Source organism: Chrysochloris asiatica, unplaced genomic scaffold, assembly GCF_000296735.1.
Source record: "Chrysochloris asiatica unplaced genomic scaffold, ChrAsi1.0 scaffold00037, whole genome shotgun sequence".
NCBI lineage: Eukaryota > Metazoa > Chordata > Mammalia > Afrosoricida > Chrysochloridae > Chrysochloris > Chrysochloris asiatica.
In genome coordinates, this window is record NW_006408555.1 from 13,757,504 (window position 1) to 13,783,047 (window position 25,544).

At 41.4% G+C, this 25,544-nt stretch overlaps 1 protein-coding gene across 1 annotated transcript in view; it reads right to left on the minus strand.

The window, feature by feature from the left end:
• Positions 1 to 25,544, minus strand: part of CNTNAP4 (contactin associated protein-like 4) — a 380,481-nt gene that overhangs the window by 57,672 nt on the left and 297,265 nt on the right. Inside the window, exons 13-15 of the mRNA XM_006860153.1 lie at positions 17,097 to 17,294; positions 11,957 to 12,113; positions 8,973 to 9,100 (exon numbers count right to left, since the gene is read on the minus strand). Coding sequence (XP_006860215.1) covers positions 8,973 to 9,100; positions 11,957 to 12,113; positions 17,097 to 17,294 — 483 coding nt within the window. The remainder of the gene's footprint in view (positions 1 to 8,972; positions 9,101 to 11,956; positions 12,114 to 17,096; positions 17,295 to 25,544) is intronic.

Genomic DNA, 25,544 nt, shown 5'->3' on the forward strand with positions numbered 1-25,544 from the left:
ACCCAGTACAAGGTTTCCGAAGAAGAGGAGCAACTAGTGGGTTTGAAATGCTGACCTTGTGGCTCAAAGTCCAGCGCTGTACGTTTATCATTTCAAAAATGGTGTACAAAGTGGAGAGAGATAGTATATTGTCTTATGAGACTGCATTTTGTTTGTGTTTTCTCCTTCGTTTAGTATTACTCCCTGGTTATTCCTTTAGCTAGTTGCATGTATCAATACTTACTTTTTTTTTTTTTATCGCTAAGTAACATTTCTTATTATAGATCTACTACTCTTTACTCTGCAGTCTTGGTGTGGCGTTGTGGGTTAAAGCGCCAGAATGCAAAGCCGTTAGAACCGCAAGATCAGCGGTTCAAGCTCACCAGCTGCTCCTCGGAAACCCTATACCGGGTCGCTATGGGGCGGAACCGACTCGATGGCACTTCACAACAACAACCACTCTTTACTCTGGTAGAGTAGTGGTTACGAATCGGGCTGCTAACCTCAAGGTCAACAGTTCGAAACTACCAGCGGTCCCCACCCCCCCAGAAGAAAGATGAGGCATTCTGCTCCCATAAAGATATACAGCCTCGGAAACCCTGTGCGGGGTCACTATGAGTCGGAACCGACTCCACGGTACTTAACAACAACAACAACACTCTTTACTTTAGGAGTCCTGGTGTGGCGCTGTGCTGGACTGTAAGGCTGTTTGAACTGCAAGGACCGCGGTTCAAGCTCACCAGCTGTTTCTTGGAAACCCACACAAGATCACTATGGGTGGGAACTGACTCTACAGCATATAACAACACAACCATAGCTTTTACTTTATTTAACCATTACTTGAAGAAGGGCATTGAGGTTGTTTCCAGGTTTGGATTATCGCAAATAAAGTTGCTATGAATACTAGTGTATAAATTTCTGTGTGAACATAAGTTTTCATTTCTCTGGGATAGATGGCCAAGAAAATAATTACTGGATTATATGATAGTTGCATATTTAATTTTCTAGTAAATTGCCAAACAGTTCCCAGAGTCTCTATACTATTTTATATTCCCATCAGCAATGAAGCAATCCAGCTTCTCTGCATTCTTGCCAACATTTGGTTTTGTCATCGTTTCGTTTTGTTTGTAGCCATTCTGACATGTGTCCAGTGATATCTCATTGTGGCTGAAAAATGTATCTCCTCAGTGGCTAAAGCTATTAAATATCTTTTCATGAGCTATTTGCCATCTGCATAGCCCCTTCAGTGGAATGTCTCTTCATATCCTTTGCTCAAGTTCGAATTGTATTGTTTGCTTTTTGTACTGTTAACTTTATGTTGTTGTTGTTGTTATTAAGTGTCATTGAGTCATTTCCGAATCATAGCGACACTTTATAGGGCTTCCAAGGAGTGGCTGGTGAATTTAAACTGCTGACCTTTTTTTAAACAGGATTTTGGAGTAAAAATATACTTTTTATAAAATCCCATTGATCAATTTTTCTTTATATGAGTCATGCTTTTAATGTAGATGAATCCTTTGCATAGTCTTAGATCAAAATACATCCTTTTATTAAAGCCCAAAAAACAAAACAAAACCAAAAAACCTCACAAGGTTAAAATACTGATCGAAGAGCATTTTACTAGCCAAACGCAGCTTTCTGAACATTCGAGAATCAATGAAAAATCAAGGAGGAATTTATAGTTTTTTTAAACAGAAATTCTAAGATTAAATACACATTATTGTAAGTGCTATCGAGTCGGTTCTGACTCATCTTGTATAGGAGCAACTGGTGAGTTTGAACACAGACTTTGCAGTTCAAACAGACCTTATGGTCAAGTGTTTATCGTACAGTACCTCTGCAGGACTTCTTAAGTTAACATTAGGTTATCAGAACTCCAAAACCTATATATTCTACTACAATTCACCAGCTTTTCTTATTGGCATCTCCATTACTGTTTAGAGTTGTTGATGAAAATCTCATAGGAATTTATGTAAGGAAAATGCAGATGAAGAAAATAAAAGCTGGTTAGAGAGAATTACAGTTTGGGGTTTGCAGATCAGTACTTCAGTAGCATAAGAGAACAAAGCAATTGAAAGATACTTTCCTAGAGTGAACAATCCCAGTGCATACAATACAACAGGTGTGGTAAATAGAGAGAAGGCAGAGAAGAAGTTGTCTTTATAAACATGGGAATTTACAAAGCATTGCTAAGGAGAGCGCTTTTTAATCTTTTATTTGTTCTGTATAAAACTAGCAAACGCATTTCGCTTGCTTGATAAGTGCTGTGGAGTCAGTTCTGACTCACTGTGACCCTGTATAGGGTTTCCGAGGAGCAGCTGGTGAGTTTGAACCAATGCATCGGCATGTATGTATAATTTGTCAAAGACACATGTACAATGTTAATTTGAAAGGAGATAAAGAATGAAGTTTAAAACAAACCTCCGATGATTTCTCGTCTAAGTGTAAGAGGGTATATAAAGAAGTAAATGAAATGAGGGAAGTGTACATCAGTCAGCTAATGTACTATCCATTGGTCACTCTTACAAAGGTCATAGCAAAGGAAGTGAGAGTTCACTTAGACACTGGAAGAGGGATCCTTATAAATGTGGCATCTCTATTTTACTCGAAACACTCTGTTTTAAGCATTTTAAATGGCACTATTTAAAAACACAACTGAAAACATACCCAAAATTCAATCTGGACCACCCATGACCGACTCTCTCCACTAACATAAAAACAGTGTGGTCAAGTTTGAGGCCAGTAGTTCATTTACACAAAGAAACAGGGGATAGAAGTGAAGAGTCCCTGCAGTTCTGACGGGAGGTGGGGCTGAGTACCATGAGGGGAGAAGAGAAGAAAGGCTGGTAGGCATTTTCAAGGCTGCCCTGGAAAGCACTGGAGTGGCTAAGTATGTGCAGACCAGAGTGGAAGCAGAATATTCGAGAAACAAGATGGCAAGACTTGGTCTCTCATACTTTGGACATGTTATCAGGAGGAACCACTCCCTGGGGAAGGACATTATGCTTGGTAAAGTGAAGGGTCAACAAAAAAGAGGAAGCCCTGCAGTGAGATGGATTGGCACAGTGGCAGCGGCAGCAGGGTCCAGCTTAACAACAAAGGTGAGGATGGCACAGGGCTGGGCAGCGTTTTGTTCTGTTGGATACAGTGTCGACAGGAGTCAGAACCAGCCCAATGGCACCTAACAACAACAGCCACCACAGTAGGGCACCATCTAGTTCTTCTGGTCTCAGGGTCATGAGGCTGAGGTTCACATGAGTCTCCTCATACTTAATGTGTGGAACAACAATTGCATTCTCTCAGTTATGCTGAAGATTAAATTAGTTCATCACTGAGAAATGGGCTTCAAAGACATCACCCTAATCTAAGCATGGTTCCTAGTTTACCTAGAACTGCAAGCAAAGCCCAGCCCAGCCCAGCCATCAGGAGGAGTTAGGAAGGAATTTGGAGTTCTACTTGTATTTCTCTGTGAAAATAAAAGGATCCTTTCTCTTAGCTACTCAGTGCAGAGACACAGAGGGGTACATAGAAATAAGATCATTGGTTTCCTCGGAGTGAAGAATCCACATAGGAAACAAGTTGAAAATAATGCAAAAGGTAAAAATTTTTAACTAGATGGGAAATCTCCAGCATGAATGAACTTCAAACCATCATGCTAAATGAAAGAAGGTAGATACAAAAGGCCACATCTAGTAAAATGCCATTTAGATGAAATTTCCAGAAAAGGAGAGTTGAGAGAGAAAAATGTACCTTAGGGGTGGGATGGGAATGAGTTTTGACTATTAATGGGTAGGAAAAATCTGATTGGGGTATGGAAATATTCTAAAACTGGATTCTGGTGATGGTTGCATACCTCATTAAATTTATCAAATAATATTTAATTGTATGCTTAAAATAAGTATGTATTCTGGTATTGAAGCTGTCTCTTAATAAAGGTGCTTGACAAAAGAAAAACACAAAAAGAAACAGCTATCAAGAAACAAATGATGAATGAGGACCAAACTTAGTTATTCAACTTTATAGGAAACAGAGTCAGGCTCCTCAGAGCAAAACAAAGTAAGAGTCCAACTCACAGGAATTAAGTGTTTTTCATTGACTATCAGCTTACATAGGACTTCTGGTGCGGCACTGGACTGCAAACCATAAGGTCAGCAGTTCAAATCCACCAGCTGCTCCTCGGAAACCCTATAGAGTGTCGCTATGAGTGGGAATCGAGTCAATGGCTCTTAACAACAACAACAGCAACAACGTCAACGCTCATGGTTAGTTTCAATAGTAACTTGATACTATATTACTGAGTGGTTCTGTGTTGGGTTACTAACCTCAAGATGAGCAGTTCGAGACTACCAGCCATTCAGCAGGAGAAAGATGAAGCTTTCTGCTCCCGTAATGATTTACAGCTTCGGGAATCCTATACAGGGTCATTATGAGTCAGAACTGACTCCACAGCACACAACCACCACCAATAACCATTTGGATACTCTCACTGGCAGTACGAAGATGTATTATTATGTCTCTGCCATTTTTCTCCTTGCTCCTCTTCCACATGGTCTACTGTGTTATCGCGAGAGCAACCAGATACATTCCCATCTGGGGTCATTGCCTGGCTCTTCCCGCTTTCATACATCCCTTGCTCCCCTTTTTCCTTCACATCTGTATTCAGGGATAGTTTATTGTGAACACTCTTATCTTAAATGTCCAAACTCATCAAGACACTCCTGTGTCTGCTTTATTTCGCCTCACAACACGCATCAGCAGCTAACATACTGTATATTTCACTTACTTGTTTATTGCCTATCCTGTTCCCTACATCCTGTAAGAATGAAAGCACCAAGAAGGCAGGAATTTTGTCTATTTTGTTCACTGCTGTCATCAGGGGACTTATCACAAGATAGGTGCTCAATAGATAATTTGTAAAGGACTTTATAGCATTTCCTCCCTCATAGCAGCCATCAGAAAGCTCAGATTTGAATCTATTCTATGTATCCCAATAAATGCTTTGAAATTCTTCCTTAAACAAGTGGAAAGAAACAGAAAAGAGAGTAGAAAGAAGAGGATGAGAAGGAGGAGCTAAAAAGTTGGAGAAACCCAGATATGAAATGAAATAAAATATGAAAACTATAGTAAAAGATATTTCCTAGTATTACAGGATTATCAGGCAGAGTGGAGTTTGTATAATTATACTATCTGATATAAATGGAACTGACCCTCACTTTTTTTTAAATTAATAGTTTAGATATAGTCAGTCAAATGGAAGAGAAATTAGTCAAATCACTACTCAGTAACTTTTTCCAGTCTAAGAGACTAGCTTCTGCAAAGTTATTTATTGCCTACATGCACCTTTGATTATTTAATGCATTCTGGGCAGCTGTGATTTCTCAGACAGTTGTACTGATCGATTTAGATGAAATGAAGAAACTACTGTCAATGACTCAAGTATTTCTTAGAATCAGATACTTACAACCATCTTTGCTAACTGCATAAGTTTAAGGGGTGCTTTAATTTAACATAAAATTTCAATAAATTAACCGGGAATATAAGCATATCATAAAAATAGACTGAAAACTTCAAATGTCGAAGAGTTAAAAAAAAACAAAAAACACAAAAACCCTCCTTAATTCAAATTAATATAGAACGGAAAAGAAAATTAACTTTATATCAACTCTGTAACTAAAATACATTTTACCATATCACCTCTAGTCTCAAGGAAAATAAATACCATACACAGAACCCTGAAATAGATCCTAGTTAAATTCCTGACCTTTAAGGATTAGGATTCCTTCAAGTATTGTAGGAAAATAACTTTGTTGTTGTTGTTAAGTGCCGTAGAATTGGTTCCGATCCCAGCGACCCAGTATAGGGTTTTCAAGGAGTGGCTGGTGACTTTGAATCACCAACTTTGCAAATCAAACCAACATTGTGGTCCAGTGTATATCCTACAGACCCACCAGTTTAGCCTCAAATTTCTCCACAGCTACATCTAATACCAGAAGTTAAAAGAACGCTGACTACACATTTCTAAGGGAAAAGAAAGAAATCCAGTCAAATTGTTTTGGAGGAGTCTTCTGGGTTATGCAAATGGTTAAGTGCTCAACTAGTCACTGAAACCTTAGCAGCTCAAACTCATCTAGAGGAACCTCAGAAGAAAGGTCTGGCAATCCGCTTCCAAAACCCTATGGAATCCAGTTCTACTCTGACACACAGGGGCTCGCCAGGGGTCAGACTAATTGGGTGGCAACTAGGTTGGGTTTTTCTGGTTAAGTCCCTGAAAATATTCATTGTTAATGTTAATGTTGTTGCACATTCTCTGAGTCTCATGGTTACCAAAGTTCAACGTGTCCTATTGGAGTTTTTCAACCTCAGCTCTGCTGATGTCTTGGAGCAGGTGATTCTTTCTTCTAGAGGACCATCTTGGGCCTTGTAAGATGTTTAGCAGCATTCCCAGCCGCTGCCTGTTAGCTGTCAATCACACTGCCTCAACCTCTCCGAGTCATGACAACCCCAAATGTCCACAAGTTTCGACACATGACCACTGGAGGTGGGGGGCAGGGAGGCTAAGATAGCCTTGAATGAAGACCCACTGCTCTGAATGAGTAGGTGCTGTGTGCTGTCTTGTTGCAGATGCTAAGTGCCGTTGAGTAGGATCCTACTCAGAGCAACCCTGTATAGGGTTTCTAAGAGTAACTGGTGGGTTTGAACTGCCAACTTTGTGGTTAGTAGTTCATTGCTAATCCTACAGTGCCATGCTTATTTGCATTCCTGGAAAGATGTGTGGGAGAAAAAAACTCTAACGTATAGAATTGATAGTACCCTCATCCAAGCAGCTAGATCACCAAGGGCCTGTGGTCAGTGTCAAAAGGAGACCAAGGCAGCCATTGCAGGCCTCTGAAGGGGTTGTGGCGAAGGCTCCTTAAAAGCCAAGAAGGCCAGACTTCGTCTCTCATACTTTGACCATATTATCAGGAGTGGCCAGTCCTTGGAGAAGGACATCATGCTTGGTAAAGTGGAGGGTCAATGAAAAACAGGAAGACCCCCCACCCCCACCCCCCCAACGAGATGGATTGCCACAGTGACAGCAACAATGTGTGCAAGCACAGTAACAGTTGTGAAACTGGTGCCGGACTGGGCAGCAGTATTTTGTTCTGTTGTGCATAAGGTTGCTAAGAGTTGGAACATATGAGCTGTGGTAGCATAGTGGTTACGAATTGGGCTGCTAATCTCACGGTCAGCAGTTCAAAACTACCAGCTGTTCTGCGGGAGAAAGATGAGGGTCTCTGCTCCCGTAAAGATTTACAGCCTTGGAAACCCTGTAGAGGGTCGCGATGAGTCGGAACCAACTCCACGGCACATAACAACAACAACAACAACAACACTAAGGTGGCTGGCCCAGACCTCTGAAGGGTTAACCCTCACAGCTAGCAGTAAAAAGTGCAAGTGAAACACAGAAAACTGCTTTTCTGTAGCCACTTAAAACGCCCTGGCTTGCATGTACCTTGAGCTTCAACTTGGTCTCCTTCACCTAGTCTTGGTCTGTCTGTGAAATACCCAGGATCAGAGGCACGTGACTGTGTCATACCAGCAGAGTAGAAAGGAGAAGATGATAAAGATGCAGGAGGCTGGGCAGAATGGTAGATAATCTTTTACACTGAATACATAAACTTTTATAGGCCAATATCATGTTTGCTTTTAAACTAAGTAACTTCTGGCAGGAATCTCCAAAAATTCGCTGTATTGTTGGATTTACCCCTCCTTTGCTGATTGAGGCCCTAGAATAAGATTTTATTTGAGGATACACTTTTAGTGTAAACAAATATTTCTTGCATTTCTATTTTAAGTTCTGGAAATAATCAAGCGCATCAATAATTAATGGATCTGTCTCAAGCCTTATCTTATTTCAGAGAAAATCTATGAATGGGAACATATGCTCATTTCATTCCCACCTGTAAATATATTTTTTCTATGAACTTATATTTGCATTTTGAAATTCTGACTTGGGTTGAATACAAGGGGGCTTCAAAAAGTTCATGGAAAAGTTCCATTCTCTTTTAATTCCATATTCCCATGACTTTTTGAAGCTCCCGCCTGTATAAAACATTATGTCTCATTGGTCTAAAGTAAACCACATACACATACAGAGAGAGAGAAACAAAACTCGAGATTAAAAGTTGAACTATATTTGATTAAACTGACGTTTGAATCCACAAATCTTCTATTAATTTCACTCCAGACTTGACAATAGACTCACATACATTCTTAACCATTTTGCGTTGTTAAGCTTTCATATTGCGGCTTAACAATGTGAAACCGTGACTTGTACATGCAGCTAAGTGAAGGTAGATGTTTAGGAGTGTCATATACATATATAGAAACAATGACCCACTGTCATCAAGGTGACCTGACTCTGACCCCTAGTAACCCCATATAGTTCCCCAGAATGTAAATCTTCACAGGAGCTCACAGCCTCATCTTTCTTTCACAGAGTGGCTGGTGGGTTTGAACCACTGACCTTGAGCTAGTTGAACAACACCTAACCTACCATGCCAACATGGCCCCTTATGCTAATACAAGCCCATCTGTTTGAAATGCGCGACAGTTTCTTCTCTCGGAATCTTTTAATAGGATTTTCTGTCACTTTATTTATCACAAGGCTCTGTGCTTAATATGGGTGCTTTTTTGTTGACTGACTAAAAGAATCTTTCAGACTTTAGTATCTGTTTTCATAACAGCGCTGTTATTATTAAATGTCTTTGCATTGGTTCCAACTCACAAAGACCCTATATAGAAGACTGTAAATCTTTGCAGGATCGATCGGAAAGCCTCATTGCAGGATCGGAATGGGTGACTGGCGGGCTTGAATTGCCAACCTTGTGGTTAGCAGCCCAGTTCTTTTTTGAGAGGGTCACCGTACATTCTCCGAAACAGTAGTCTACTTAATTTATTATGTGACTCATGGCCTTCCTGAGGTATGTTTACAACACATGGCCACTACTTACTGTCTCCCCGGCAGAGTAGAGGCCCCAGTTTATAAGCTGCTTCTGAATGTGGTCGGCCTGTGTCTGTGATCACTATCTTAGTTACTGGCAGATGTTCTTTATAAGAAAGGAATCCAGTGTCATTGGTCCTATAAAACAGTAGCAATAACAAAACTTGTAAAATTATTCTGATTAGCATAATTATAAGATAAACAATAATCCTTCTTGCAGTTCAAAACCAAGATGTTCTGAGCTAAATTTGCACACACAAAAGACTAAGGACAAATTGATCATCTGATCTCATAATAACGTGGTTAACATTCAACTGTCTTCTCCAGACAGAATATAGTTGTTCATTTTTAAATTCAGTTAGTTGTTTCCTCCCATTTAATTGGAATGGCTAATCCATTTACATTTAATGGAATGTCTGATGTTGGGTTAGGGTTTCCATTTGTATTCCTCAGCTTGGTGACAGAGTCTTTGCTATAAATGGGTGAATATTCTTGAGTTTTTATGTAAAGTGGGGGAATTTGCAAACCCCATGTAAATTGCTGTGTGTCTTCCAGTTGATTCTGACTCAGAGACCCTAGAAGGTAGAGTAGAACTTTCCCATAGAGATTCTTAGGCTGTAAATCTTTATGGAAGCAGCTGATCTTTCTCCTGCAGAGTAGCTGTTGAGTTTGAACCATTATCCTTTTGGTTAGAAGCTCAGTGCTTAACCATTGCACCACCAGAACTCCCCATCCAAATTCTGACTCCCCTATGACAGAAGAAAGGAGCTCTGTTGGCAGAGTGGGTAATGCACTGGACTGCTAGCTGAAAGGTCAGGATTCGAACCCACCAGATGCTCCACAGGGGAAAGAAGAGGCAATCTGCTTCCATAAGAGGGTAGCCTTGGAAGCCCTAGGGGGCAGCTGTATTCTGTTTGACCAACAAGTTGAAAACAACTTGCTGTGAGTGGGTTTATGATAAAAGAAGCGGAAATCTCCCTTTTTCCACTGCTCCCCCTCCCCCACACCCACCAGTGGTTTTCACATTTCTAGAAGTTTTCCCTCAATCTCCAGTCACTCTGGCTGCTGCACCAAACTGTTCTCAGGAACTTCTAGCCAAAACGAAACAAAACAAAAGAATAATCTAGAATTCTTTTTGAATTCTAGCCATCTCATGGTAAGGGATCTGATGAATACTCTCAAAGAAGAGCCATCTATCTATCTATCTATCTATCTATCTATCTATCTATCTATCTATCTATCTACCTACCTACCTACCTATATGGAGTCCAGAGTCCTGGTGTGGTGCCGTCGGTTAATGAACCACAAAGTCAGCAGTTCAAGCTCACCAGTTGCTCCTTGGAAACCCTGCACATGGTCACTGTGGGTCAGAACCGACTCAATAGCAATATAACTATATGGAGTCCTGGTGTGGCTCCGTAGGACAAAAAGAGATTTCAGTTGCTCTCATCATAAAACCCACTGACATCGAGTTGTATTTGACTTATAGGTCAGACAGAGGTCCATATAGTTATATAAACACAAGGTTGGTAGTTCAAACCCACCAGCGTCTCTTTGAGTAGAAATCGACTCGACAGCACTTCAAAACAACATAGAACTGTTGTATCTCCCCCACTGGGGGGGGGGGGTCTTTTCTTTCAAAGTTGTAGCAGTTCCTTTCTGCTTTAACTTGCTCTCTGCTTATTTCAAGCAGTTGTTTTTTATAAATAATTTCCCTGGGTTATAATTGTTATCTGTGGTAGAATTCATTCAACACAAGCTACTTAGCCATAAGCAGCATTTAATATGAGAAGTTTGAAAATCTTATTTTTCAAAGCTATTTTTAATTAGTAATATATTATGAAGGCATTGAAGAATTATTGGTGACTATGTCAGATTTTTTTTTTCCTGTTCAGCACTGCTATTAACATTTCAGTCATACTTTCAAATGCAATATTACTCTCTAGGCAGTTTTATGTGACGGTAATAAGAAAGAATGCTTTAAAAATGGATTAGGATTTTTGGAAAATTAGAGTTTAACTAAGAGATACAATATTCTTCATGCTAAATATGCAATAAAAGTGCAATCCTGACTCTATTCTGATGATATTGATGTCTCCTGTCAGGGTTGTCTACAAGAGTCTGTTTTCTAAACAATATGTATATAATGTAGTCTCAATGCTTTCCAAGTAAGTAAATAGAATAGTAGGAATTTCAGAGTTTGAGCTTAATTAGCAGTGGATTGATCAGGGAATCAACACATATTCTATAAGCACAACAGTCGTATTTATGATAAGATTGACTTAACGCTGAAGAGTAATGTTTTCTTTATATGTTCATTGGTTTATGATACGAAACATCCATGTGGTGTGCTGGAATATGAACTTGAAAGTCTAAAAGCCTTTTCACTTTACAACCAAACAAAATCAGCACATCCTAACTCAGACACAATTACTATTATGATGATTTTCAGAGAGATCTACTTAGAAGACTATTTTAAATTCGATTTTCAAATGCCTAAAATGTTAGAGATTGTATTTTTAAAGATAGGATCCATGGAACATTAGTTCTTCATGGCAGAGTTGGTACTTTAAAAAAAAAAAAAAGTAACTACCTGTTAAAATTCTAAGTTTCCATGTTTAAAGGTTTAATAAGTAACTTGTTGAAAACTTGGGCTTGCTAATTATAGGCTTCACCTTTATTTTGTGAATAATAGGATGCCTAATTATACTTCATTTCGAAGTGAATGATATTTTCTTTCAATAAATCAGAAATGTAACAGATATGTCTATTTCATCATATTAGAGAACTGAAGTGTACATGACCTAAAGTCCACTACACAAGACTCAAGTAACAGAGCATTCACACATAGGGCTCAGGTTAACCGTGCCACACTTGTTCTAATTTTTTCATGGCATGAATATCTCCAATATCTCCAATAGTTATACATATTTTGAGTTGATGAATAAAAAAATGAAAACTTAATCTTGCATAAGGAAATCATATGGAAATCACCATTCGTTCCGGTCAGCATCACAGTTGCAGTAAAACTGAGAATCAATGCAGGTCCCCTGGAATCCGCAGGTGCATTGTTTAGAATCGGGCATAGAACCTCCCCAGTAAGTCTGCATTTCCTTGGTTCTGCCAACCCACCAGCTCAGAGGGGTTCCATCTGAAAGATAAATGCAAGAAATGTGACATCTGTTTTACACCCCACTACCTGCCGTCCAGACACAGTCCCTTTCCTGCCCAAATCATTAAAAGAATAAAGAGTAAACGGCTGATCTGAAATATTCTAAACACTTTAGCAGGATGGCATTTCCCTAAGAAAGCTTGAAAAAATTACTACTGAGATTTAAATGATTAATACATGTTTCTCTCAGTAGAAAATAAACCAGAAGCTCTCATTTAATTCAGGCATGATATTAAATAATTTATTGAGAGCAATCCAATTTACGTAATTTCTTTAAAACTAATTTTTAACAGGATGACATTTAAAATACAAGCTGGAGTAATTAACAAACCAGAAACAAAATAGATTTGAAATCACGAAATAGCCATTAAAAACTGGGGGTGGTGTGAGTCAGTTCTGACTCACAGTGACCCTATATGTTTTTGTTAGAGAATGTCATATTTAGTCACTGATTAGATTGGCAGGCATTCCCTTGTCATGATTTGGTTTGAAATATGTTCTTTTTTTTCTATTTAAAGAGTATTTACGACTATTTATGGAGAAAAGACTGAAGTTATTAAAGACTTCATTTTGCTTGGATACACTATCAACACTCATGGAAACAACAGTCAAATTATCAAAAGACGTATTGCATTAGGTAAATCTGCTGCATTAGACCTCTTAAAGTGTTCAAGAGCACAGATGTCAGCTTGACACCTAAGGTGCGCCTGATCCAAGCCACGGTATTTTCAATAACTTCATGTGCTTGTGAAGTTGAACAATGAGCAAGAAAGACGGTAGAAGAATTGATACATTTGAGTTATGGTTTTAAAGAAGAATATTAAAAGTACCATTGGGGGTGTTGTTAAATGCCATTGAGTCGGTTTTGACCCATAGTGACCCTGTATAGGGTTTCTGAGGAGTGGCTGGTGAGTTTGAACCACCGTCCTTGCAGTTCAAACTGACCTTGTGGTCGAGTGCTTACCCTACAGTGCCACAGCAGGACTCCTAAAAGTACCGGGGACTTCCGGAAGCACAGACAAATCTGTGCTGGAAGAAGAAAAGCCAGAACGCTTCTTAAAAGCCAGGACTACAAGAGTCGGTCTCTCACACTTTAGACATAGAATCCTAAGGGACCAGTCCCTGAGGAAGGACATCATTCTTGGAAAAGTAGAGGGCAAACGAAGACGGAGACCGCAAGGAGCTGGGATGGCACAGTGGCAGCAACATCGGGCTCAAGCATAACAATTGTGAAAATGGCACAGGACTCAGCAGGGTTCCGTGTTGCCCAAGGTCTCTGTGAGCTGGAATAGACTTGATGGCACCTAACATGACACAGATACAGCACTTCACGCTGGAAGCAAATTTTATACCCAAAATAAACTTTCTCTTACTCAAAAGAATCTCTCTTTCTAGTGTGGATGTTTAACTATCCTTCTCAGAGTCTTTGACGAAGTTTGATGCCCAGGACCTAGAGTAAAGAGTGAACAGGGAATTTGGCTGTGGTGGTGGTGTGCCAAGGAGTTGGTTCTGACCCACAGTGACCCTGTATAGGGTTTCCGAGGCTGTAATCTTTATGGGAGGAAAAGCCTCATCCTTCTCTCACAGAGCAGCTGGTAGATTCGAACTGCTCACCTTATGGTTAGCAGTCCAGCTCATAATCCACTATGCTACCAGAGCTCCTTAGGAGAGGATTTATTGAAAAGGAAATACGCTATTCAGGGAACCTAGTTTGGAAAAGAGGAAAGGCAGAACTGAGGAAACCAGTTACTTAAAAGTAAGTGTATGAGAAGAAAGGTGGTTTTTGTTAAGTGCTGTCAAATCAGTCCTGACAAATATCCATCCTGCATAGGGTTTCTGAGGCTGTAAATCTTTAAGGGAGCAGAAAGCCTCATCTTTCTCCTGTAGAGCAGCTGGTGGGCTTGAACTGCTAATTCTGTGGTTCCAAGTCCAGTGCTCATCCTACAGAGCCACCATACTCCCATGAGAAGAAGGGCAGTGGTGTCAAATCGACAAGAGCAAACAAAAAGGTATGATGATCTTTTTGTTAACTCAAACTCTGAGATGGTCACCACAGCCCCATGAAAAGCTGGAACTTTTAGTGCTGTTCCTGGTAGTTACAAAAGCTCTTGCTCGCTATAATTTATTGTGAGATAGGACCTCTGCAAATACTGACACTCTCTCTCTCAGAATGCCATACCTGCCAGCTCAACCCAGTCAAAACATGGAGTTAACTGGGAACTTGAGTCACACGAAAGGAAGATCCATGGAAAATTTTATCCTCCTTAATGAATTACAGGGCAGTGAAACCCACCTGTAAGTCTAAAAAGATATTTCAATTGACTGCTAAAACATCATATTTTCATAGACTGAAGAGGAAATAAAGTATTATTTGTAAATACCCAATCATTTTTTAAAAAAATATTTAAATTCTCCATCTTTTCTATACAAAAGAAGTTGTCAGATGTCTCAAAGGTACAAAACACCTTTGGCTCTATTCAAGACGTTTTGAAGCATTGAAAAGAAATTTACAGATGCCTAAGAAAGACTTCAGAAAATCAAAAGGAGGAAGTGGGTGTTGGCAACAGAGCAGAAAGTTTAACAAGAATAAATGATAAGGATTGAACACTCCAGCTGCCAAAATAAAAACCTTAAATGAGTTGAGTATTTACATTGATCATTCTTCCAATTTTCTAAGTCACAGCTCCTTGGCTTGCTGAAACTGATTTTCATACACACTCTTCTCCACCCATCCACAATTACAGGGCTGTTCAAAAATGTGTCACTTGAAACTAAGATCTGAAAACTTGTTCGACATCACCTTCCTATTCTCCCCTGAAGCTAATTCTTCACCCCTCCTACACTTTGACTTATTTCTTATTCCAGCCTCAAATCTGAATTGTTCACTCCCTTTTCAGTCTCTTTCCATCTCCAACCCATTCTACGTGAGTCAGTGTGTCACGATCCTAAAGATAACTGTATGCTTGAAACTATCATCATCCCCTGTTCCAAAGCCTTTGTGATAAACAGAATTGTCCCTAAAAAGATACGTTCTGATCTCTGGTAGCTCGAAGTGTGACCTTTGTTTGGAAACAGAACCTTTGATGATGTCATCAGTTAACATGAGGGCATACTGCCATGGAGTCAATTCCGACTCACGTGACTTTACAGGTCCGAGCCTAACTACTCCATAGGGTTTCTAAAGATGCAAATCTTTACAGTAGTACGTAGCCTCATCTTTCTTTCCTGGAGTGGCTGGTGGGTTTGAACCACTGATCTTGCGGTTATCATCCCAACACTTACCCCACAGTGCTACCAGCACTTCTCTACTGGAGTGGCAGTTGTTGTTGTTAAGTGCCAACAAGTCAATTCCAACTTGTAGCAAGTCTATATTCGAACCAACTCGATGGCACTTAACAAGAACGAAACTGAAAGGTGATGGCGTGCGATCGAGTTGGTTCTGAGGCTGTAAATATTTATGGTGTGGTGCTAAACGATAAGCACTGGACTACGAACCACAAGGTTGGTGGTTTCAAACACACCAGCTGCTCCTCAGAAACCCTATACAGGGTCTCTATGAGGGAATCAATTCGACAACAACAACAACACATATTTATGGGAGCAGAAATCTTCATCTTTCTTCCTCAAAGCACCTGGTGGACTCAAATTGCTGCCCTTGCAGTTAGCCCAACACCGACCTCACTACAGCAGCCATAAGCATGGTGCACTTAGGATTTGGAAATGCCAGAGGCTCCTGGACTTGTACCTTGCTCACAGAAATGCCCACGACCTTCTTAAATAGAGTTCTTGGAAAACTGGAAGTAAACGACAATGGAATTTTCCCACACACTCTTTGAAGCCATGTCATAGAAGAGTATCCGGATGGAAATGGTGTTGCTGGAAACGCCATCTTCTTCGTAAAGATGAATACACTTACTGGGTTACATGGTGAACGGTTAGGAGACATAGAGAGGCCAGGTGAAAGCTTTGCAGTGATTTCAAGAATTAACTAATGAAAGGGGTGATGGTGGTCCCAGAGTTGAGCGGTGATATTCTGACATGGTAAGGTGTTTCAGGGGAGAAAGCACAAAACTAGGAGCAGATTTTAGGAGAAAACTAGCTATCAAGAATCGAACAGAGGAAAAAGGTCTGATGATTTTCTGGTTCCTAGTTGAGCTATTGGATAAGCCATGCTTCTCACAGCCGATTCTAATTTTCAATTATCCCCAGAGGCTAACTGCCAACAATCCATGGAGAACATCACACAGAATAGTCGCTTCCAGAAAACAGCTCTATTTTTATTAGCTCTTTTCTGTGATGAAACAAATCTTCTGTGTCACTTGCCCTTCTCAGGGATGAACACTGTGTGTTATTTGAGGATCAGACAAAAGCCCTTTACTGTACCATGTATGCTATCAGGCAGATCAAACCCACCAGCCATTCCTTAGACTCGCTATTGATATTGTTGTTGTTGTGATGTGCCACGAAGTCAGTTCCGACTCCTAGCGACCTTGTACAGGGTTTCCAAGGCTATAAATCTTTATGGGAGCAGAAAGCCTCATCTTTCTCCCGAGGAACAGCTGGTAGTTTCTAACTACTGACTTTTAGGTTCACAGCCCAATTCGTAACCACTACTCTACCAGAGCTCTTTTGGACTCGCCATACAGGGTTGCTATTTTGAAATGGACTTGAGAACACTGTACAATAACAACATCAACATCCTATCAAGACCAGGAAACAATCAGGGGAGCAAGCAAGGGTTTGAACAGAGTTCAATGTAAACTGACCGTCTTCTTTTACTTCAGACAAAAACATCTCGAAGATTTTCCGACTGTAGCGTGTTTCTTTGCTAAGTGTCTGAGGACCAGCCCGCCACAGTGGTCTCGTGCCACCATTATGGCAGAATTAAAAGCCACCATAGCTGGGGGAAGGGCTTGCGTAACACAACACGCGTGCTGGGGGGGGTTGCCTCAGTTTACTCACCTTGCTTATTTACAAGCCGTGACTTCCTGCAGTAGTAAGCAAGCTCCTGTTCACAGTGCTCTGCGAGGTTAATTGTGGCCTGAAGTTGATCCATGCTGGCTGTGTACTCAAAAACCCCAACGTGTGGGCTCTCTGGGTGAGCGCCCATGACTCTGGTTAAGTCAGAGCCATTGTGTTGCAGGACGGTCCAGGCAGTTTCTTGTATGCACAAATGGGAGAGAAAGAGGGGGGGAGCATCACTAGTCTGTAAAAGTTCAAATAAATCAAGAAAATCAAAATCACCTGGAATCTGAGTCGACCTGTTTTCCTAGTTATCAACTCTCTCTCAGAGGGAGAGGCAACACAAATGGGGTTCGTAAAAGCTTTAACTCTCACTAAATGGATTCTGTCTCTGGAGATTGGTATTTTTGCCATGAGGTTGCACTGATTTTATATCATGTTTTCATATAATTTAGCCAGAGAATACTTACGGTATGTACGTACTTAGGTACACACACACACACATATATATACAGGAGTACTGGTGTGGCGCTGTGGGATAATGCACTAAACTGTGAGGTCAGTTTAAACGGCAAAGTTGGTGGTTCAGATTTATCAACTGCTCCTCAGAAATCCTATACAGGGTTGCTATGAGTCAGAACACAACTGACAATCCTTAAAAACAACATATTAAAAAATACATATATTTTTATGTTGTTGTTATACGTTGCATATATATATAATTGTTGTTATGTATTGTACATATACATGTGTATGTCTGTGTATTGTATATATACATACTTGCTGGACTGCCAGTTGAACTTAACTGGACCACAAGGTCGGTGGTTCAAGTTCACCAGCTGCTCCTCAGAAACCCTAGACAGAGTCGCTGTGAGTTGGAGCCTACTCAACAGCACCTAACAACAACACGTATATAAATATACACATAAATATGCGTATGCATATAAATATACATATATATATATACATGTTGTTGTTAGGAGCCGCCAAGTCAATTCCCATTCACAGCGACCCTATTTAGGGTTTCTGAGGAGCAGCTGGTGGGTTTGAATTGCCAACCTTATGGTTCTCAGTCCAGTGCTGATCCTACAGCGCCACAAGAGTCCTGGTTTGGCGCTGTTGGATAAGCAATTGACCACAAGGTTGGTGGTTCAAATCCACCAGCTGCTCCTTGGCAACTCTATACAGAGTCTCTGTGAGTCACAATAGCAGCATAAATAGGAGTCCTGGTTTGGCGCTGTTGGATAAGCACTCAACTGTTTGGTTGGTTGGAACGGCAGGAAGATCAACAGTTTAACCAGCTCCTCCTAGGAAATCCTATACAGAGTCACTCTGAGTTGGAGCTGACTTGACAGCACTTACCAACAACAACAAATTAGACAGATAGATAGATAGATAGATAGATAGATAGATAGATAGATGATAGACAAAGATAGATAAATAGATGATAGATAGATAGATAGATAGATAGATAGATAGATAGATAGATAGATAGATAGATACATACATACATACATACATACATACAAACATACATACATACATACATACATACATAATGTATAGACTCCTGGTGTGGCGCTGTAGGTTAATGCGCTGGATTGCAAAGTTGGTTTGAACCACAAGGTTGTCAGTTCAAGCTCACCAGCCACTCCTCAGAAACACTATACAGGGTCACTATGGGTCGGAACTGGCTCAGTGGCACTTAACAATATATATTATCCTACAGAGCTACACCAGGATTCCATACACATACATTTATGTTGTTGTTAAATGCCATCGAGTTGGTTCCGATGGTGACCCTGTATTGGGCTTCCAAGCTGGTGAGCTTGAACCGCCAACCTTGTGGTTCAAGCCAACTTTGCAGTGTAGCGCATTAACCCACAGTGCCACATCAGGACTCCACATCCGTTTATATATTTGTATATATATGGAAAATGGATTACATTTCTGTGATTGATTTCCTTTCATCCAATCTGATACCCTGTCCTTTTAAAAATGTACCATTATTTTGTGTACCATCAAAAAAGAAAAAAATATGCTTCCTATTATTATTGTAAGACTTTGTGGATTGTTAGCACACACTGTCTTCAAAGATATTACCATGTGAAAAACTGTGAGGTCATTTAAATTTCACAATGTAAGCGATGACTTTTCTGTTCTAAAAAAATTATTTATGTCCCCAATAAGAAGAAAGCCAAACTTTGATATCTTATTTATTTCTCTTTTTAATCAGCATTATACGTACACACCTGTTTTCCTTTCAATCAGATAATCACATATTCATTTTTGATATCATGTGAACTCCACCGTTAGACAACACAACAAGAAATGACTCATTTCCACTGAAGATGTCCTGTATTGCATCAGCAGTGCAACTGCTACAAAACACACAATATTTTTGAGCAGCTTCTATAGATAACACTGTAGCTATCAGAATGTCTATAAATATTCCCTGCACACTGATTACCAGAATCACTTGGATGAAATAAAAACCCCACAATGTTTGTAACAGAAGAGAAATGTGCTGTATCTTTCACCTTCCCTAGCAATAAATCCAACTTTAACCCCTGCTGTCGAGTGGACTCTGACAGATAGCAACCCTATAGGAGAAAACAGAACGACTCCAGAGGGTTCACAAGGTTGGGATTCTTTCTTGTAACCTTTCATTGTGAATTCAGTGAAGGTGTTCGGAGCGGATCATCAGTTTGATCTTGGTTTCGTCTCAAGGATTGCAATCCCCTCCATGGAACAACACTTGTCCCACTTCATCCCTGTGGTTCTTGTTTCCGTTCTCCTCCTTTCCCCACCCTGCTGAATGTTGTCCTAAGGTAAGCGCTGCCCTTTGGATCTTGACTGATTGACCATTCTGTAGTGAATGGATCTCACTAGTGTTGTTGTCCCGGCCTCTGTATACCTATCTAACTGGGAGGCTGCAAAGAGCCACAAGGGTGGGTTCGGTTCCCGACTTGAAGAATGACCAAGGGCCATACATAGCCTGGGGTTTCTCTAGTCTTGTGAGCTAAGGCTGCAAATCGGTATTAAGGAGGCTGTCACACCTTTTGCCCATAAAGCAGCTAGTGGATTGGAACTGCTAACCTTTCTGTAGCAGATGTGTGCTTAACTACTATGCTACCAGGGCGCTTGCCCAGCAATTGACGTCACTACTTCTACTGTGAGAAATGCAGGCACACAAACACATTCATCAAAAGGGCTCTGGTTGAAAGAGAGGAAAACCGATGGAGAGTTGTCAGAACTCTGCTACATATGTGCTGGTAAGTCACATAATTGCTTCTGTATTAAAATGAAAATTTCAACATTGGAGAAAGCAAATAATAGTAAGTGGGGTTACCGTTATTTTTTCTCTCTCACTAGCTAAGATAGATAATCAAAATGATGTAAGGAGGTGCACTTTGATAAACTTCACTCGTCCCCCCACCCCCCTTGTCATGGAGTGTTGAGGCTGAAGCATGGTAAATGGGGCATGAGACAAACTTGGCAGTCTTCCTTCCTTCCCCATGTGGACTGTTCTTGAGCTGAAACAATAGCTGTCACTCATACTCCCCCTTGCATTTCAGCTCCCCTGGAGTTTCTTAAAAATGGATCTGGTTTAATTTGTTGTTGTTGTGAATAGACAAGCAGAATGTACACCAATTCAACAGTGTCTACAATGTACAATTCAGTGATGCTGATTCCATTGTTAAGGGTTGTGCAATCATTCTTACCCTCCTCATTTGAGATGCTCTTCTCCATTAACATGCACTGACTGCCTGCGAAGGTTCCTACTTAATCTTTTGAGTTGATGTTGTTAATTTGATCCCATATCGACGGATCTTAAGAGAGCTTAATACTCCAGGCAGACTTTTTCACTAGTTAAGCTAAACTACTGCATGGATTAGATCTCAAGACAAAGAGAAAAAAAAAAAAAAAAAAAAAAAAGCCCTCACAACTGGATCAATCAGCAACATCTTGATGTTGTTTTTGTTGTTAAGTGCCGTCTAGTAGGTTCTGACTCCCAGTGACCCCGTATGGGTTTTCTGAGGCTGTAAATCATTGCAGGAGCAGAAAGCCTCCTCTTTCTTCTGCGGAGCAGCTGGTGGGCTCAAACCTCTGACCTTGTAATTCGCAGTTCAGCGTTTATCCTAAACAACCTCTTGATAAACACAGAAGATAAGGAAGTTGTCAAGGATTTCATTTTACTTAGCTACGCAATGAACACCCATGGAAAGAGGAGCTAAGAAATCAAATGATGTGCTATACTGGGCAAACCTGTTGCAAAAGACCTCTGTCAAGTGTTAAAAATGCAAAGATGTCTCTAAGGACTAAGGCGCGCCTGACCCACGCCGTGGCATTTCCAATTGCCTTGTGTACATGGAAAAGCTGAACAATGAATAAGGAGGATCAAAAAGGAATTGATGCCTTTAAATTGCTGATGAAGAATACTGAATACTGAATACACAATGGACTTCCAGAAGAATGAACACATTTGTCTCGGAAGAAGTACAGCCAGAATGTTCCTTCGAAGTGAGGATGGATGGAGTGACTTAGTCTCCCATACTCTGGACATGCTATCGGGGGGACCAGTCCCTGGAGGAGAATCAGCAGGCCTGGTAAAACAGAGGGTCAGAGGAAAAGGGGAAGACCCCCCAATGAGATGGATGAACACTGTAGCTGTAACCGTGGGCCCAACTAAAACACTGATGGTGAGGAGGCTGCAAGCTCAGGCCGTGTTCTGCTCTGTTGTCCCCAAGGTCACTACTGAGTCAGAAACAACTCAATGTTTGATTTTACAAGTTCAGGGACGATACTTTGGATTGGGGTTTATTCCAGGGAATACTTTCAGGGGTCCATTTGACCCCCATGGCTCCAGACACTCTGGAGTGTGTGAGAATTTGAAATTCTGTTCCGCATTGTCCCTCTTTCGATCAGAATTTTTCTGCAGACTTCATGATAAAATGTTCAGTGTTGGTAGCAAGACGCCATCCATTTCTTTTCATCTCATGACAAAGGAGACAGCTGTTCATGGAAGCAATGAGCCACCTATTCTGCTTCCTCCTCCTCGTCTTGACTCTCCTTGGACCTCTGCTGCTCCAGGTGACGAGAGGCCAATTGTGTCCTACATGGCTGCCGGCACAAGTGGTATCATGAAATTATGTTCCTCAAAGAAGACACGATACATCAGCATATTGCTATGGATGGTATTTTGTCCTCTTCCCCTCTTCAAATGTGTTGGGATTCTCACTTCTATACCTGTGGATGCAATTCCCTTTTCAGAATGGTGTTTTTGTTAGGTTCATGAGGCTCTACTGATGTAGGATGTGTCATAACCCTAGTCATCTCTGGATTATAAAAAGAGTAGATTAGACACAGGGGCGGGCACACATGACAGGGAGCAGGGGTAGGATGGATGCCACTGAACACCATCCAGGAGCCAAGTAACATAAGCCACGAGAAATCCAACAGAGACAGTACTTTCCCCTAGAACCAGTGTCCTGTGTTTGGGCTCCTCGTCTCCGGAATTGGAGAGAATCGATATTTCTTCTTATCTGGTTCTTCAGTTCTGAGGAAACTGAAACCCAGCGGCCCGTGAGGCTGGGCTCAGTCTCATAAATTCCAAGCCTCTACTACCAAATTTAAGGAGCTCTAGTAGTGTAGTGATTATGAATTGGGCTGCGAACCGCAAGGTCAGCAGTTAGAAACTACCAGCTGTTCCACAGGAGAAAGATGAGGCTTTCTGCTCCCGTAAAGATTTACAGCCTCGGAAACCCTGCACAGGGTCGCTATGAGTCGGAACCGACTCCACGGCACATAACAACAACAACATTTCCTAACTTGGAAAGTGAAGTTGCAGAATGAGGCAATTACAATAGGTGTCAAGTTCTAGAATTTCAGCGGGTGGTATCTTGACTGTTGTGATTGTTGTAGTTAATGTTGTCTACTCAGTTCTCACTCATAGTGATGTTTCTGAGGCTTTCAATCTTTGAGGGGGCAGAAAGCGTCAACTTTCTCCCATGGAGTGGCTTGAACCGTGGACCCTGTGGTTCACTGTCTAGTGCTTATTGTACGAAGCCACCATGCTCCCACCATGACTATTACAAGTTTATAACGTTATTGGAGTCCAGGTGTGGCACTGTAGGATAAGCCCTCAACTTCAAGGCTGGTTTGAACCACAAGGCCAGCAGTTCAAACTCACCAGCTGCTCCTCAGAAACCATATGTGGTCACTATGAGTTGGAACCAACTTGACGGCACTGAACAACAACATAAAGTTATTAGCCAGGTCCCTTGGTGAGTTTCTGCTGTCACTGCTCAGCAAACCCTGGTCCCCATTCCTTGTGGACTGCCAGTGACCCACAGGAGGAAGCTTAGCTCTGGCTGAGTGGCTCCCGAAAGGGAGGGACAAACACCCGACTGAAGCCTTGGACTCCTTGCCTTTTTGGTCACACACTTAGCATCCACTAGCTCATGTGTGGTGCTGTAGAATAAGCACTGGTCCGAAAGGTCGGTTTGAAACACAAGGTTGGCAGTTCAAACTCACTAGCTGCTCCTTGGAACCCCTCTACAAGGGTGGCTATGAGTTAGCACCAAGTTGGTAGCACTAAAGCAGCATTTTAACAACAAAAGACATTCAAAAGGCGTCCTGGTGGTGTCATTGGTACCCGGCACCTTACTCCCATAAAGATTGCAGTCTAGAAACCATAAAGGGCAAGTCAACATTGTCATAGGTGTTGTTATTGTTAACTGTCATCAAGTTGGTTCTGACTCATAGCAACCCTGTAGGGGCTTCCGAGACTTTAAATCTCAGGAGCAGAAAGCTTCTTCTTTCTACTGAGGAGCGGCTGGTGGGTTCGAACCGCAGCCCTTGTGGTTCACAGTCCAGCGCTTATCGGCATTCCTCTCCAGTCCTATGAGTAGATGGCACACAACACTACGTGGAGACCCAAGGCCATACATAGTGCATGACAGGCACTGTTGAGCAACTTTTTCAACATGTCCTCTGGAAATTCCAAAATTTCAATATTATGGTTATCTTTCGGAAACAATTCTGTTTTCTAATGAAAAGTGCCACAAAGCAAGATGTTTATACAGATAGTGTAGATTTCAGTACAATCAAGCAATCTAGATTTCCGGGGCCAAGGTAACAGAGATAACGGAAGCATCACAACAAATTCCGATCAATGGAAATCGTTGTTTGACTAACAAGTCTCTTAACTGCTCTCTAACTGCTATCTGGTCTTTCTATAAACACCTGTTTAGAAGCAGCAACTGCCAAAGGTACAGACATCATCACAAATTTTCATTAGATATTTTGTGATTTGCTTTATCAGTCCCCCCACCCCATTCGTCTGGAAGCTTTAAGGGAAAAGTGCCACTTTTTGGTAGCCATGGCATCTGCTGGTGTGGCGCTGTAGGACCAGCACTGGACTGTGAACCACAAGGTTGGCAGTTCACCAGCTACTGCTCTGAAAGCTTATGCACAGTTGCTATGAGTCAGAACCAACATGACGGCACTTGACAACATGACATTACAGCACAGAGTTTGACACAATACACAGAGAAAGATGTCAGTGAAAGAAACGAGGAAATGTACAAACGAACAGGTTAATTAATGGTGGTGGTGGTGGTTACATGCGATGGAGTCGGTTCCGACTCACAGCGACCCTGTACAGGGTGTCCGAGGCTATAAATCTTTATAGGAGCAGAAACCGTCATCTTTCTCCTGTGGAGCCACTGACTGGTGGAGTCACATTGCTGGCCTTGCGGTTCACAGCCAAACATATAACCCCCTTGACAAATGAATGAGACGTGTGCACTGTCTAGACCCGAGTACGGGACCCTCAGGCTCACGGCCCTGGATCTTTTTACAACTCTGTACATTGCAAACAACTGATAGCGACGCAAAGTCGTGTGAAGTGTGAAATTGGGAAGGATCTGAACTGTCACCCTACTTGTCGGTTGCCAAGTTAGCCTGCCACAGATTAGATAGAGGCACAGAGTTAGAGAAGCAGGGGACAGTGGTGAAAATGCTTGCCTTCCACTGGGGGACCCAGGTTCAATTCCCAGTCAGTGTACCTCATGTGCAGTCCCCACCCACATCAGCGGAGGCTTCTGTGTAGCTGTCGTGTTGAGCAGGTTTCAATGGAGTTTCCAGAGTAGGACAGAAGAGGAAGATAAGCCTGGTGATTGACTTCTGAAAACCAGTCAGTGCAAACCTATGGGTCACAACAGCACAACCCAGAATGCATCGTGGGGCAGTATTTTATCCCTGTAATAGCTCCATTATGCATGGGGCTGTGACGGGTTGCAGACCAATGAGAGCGCAGCCACGGAAACACAGATGCCAACAGAGAGCTATACTAACAGAAGCTTCTGGCCTCTCCATCAGGGGCCGTTACACACAGGCATCCTGAGCAGCACTGATTCTGAGCAGATACTTGTGGTCATGCTA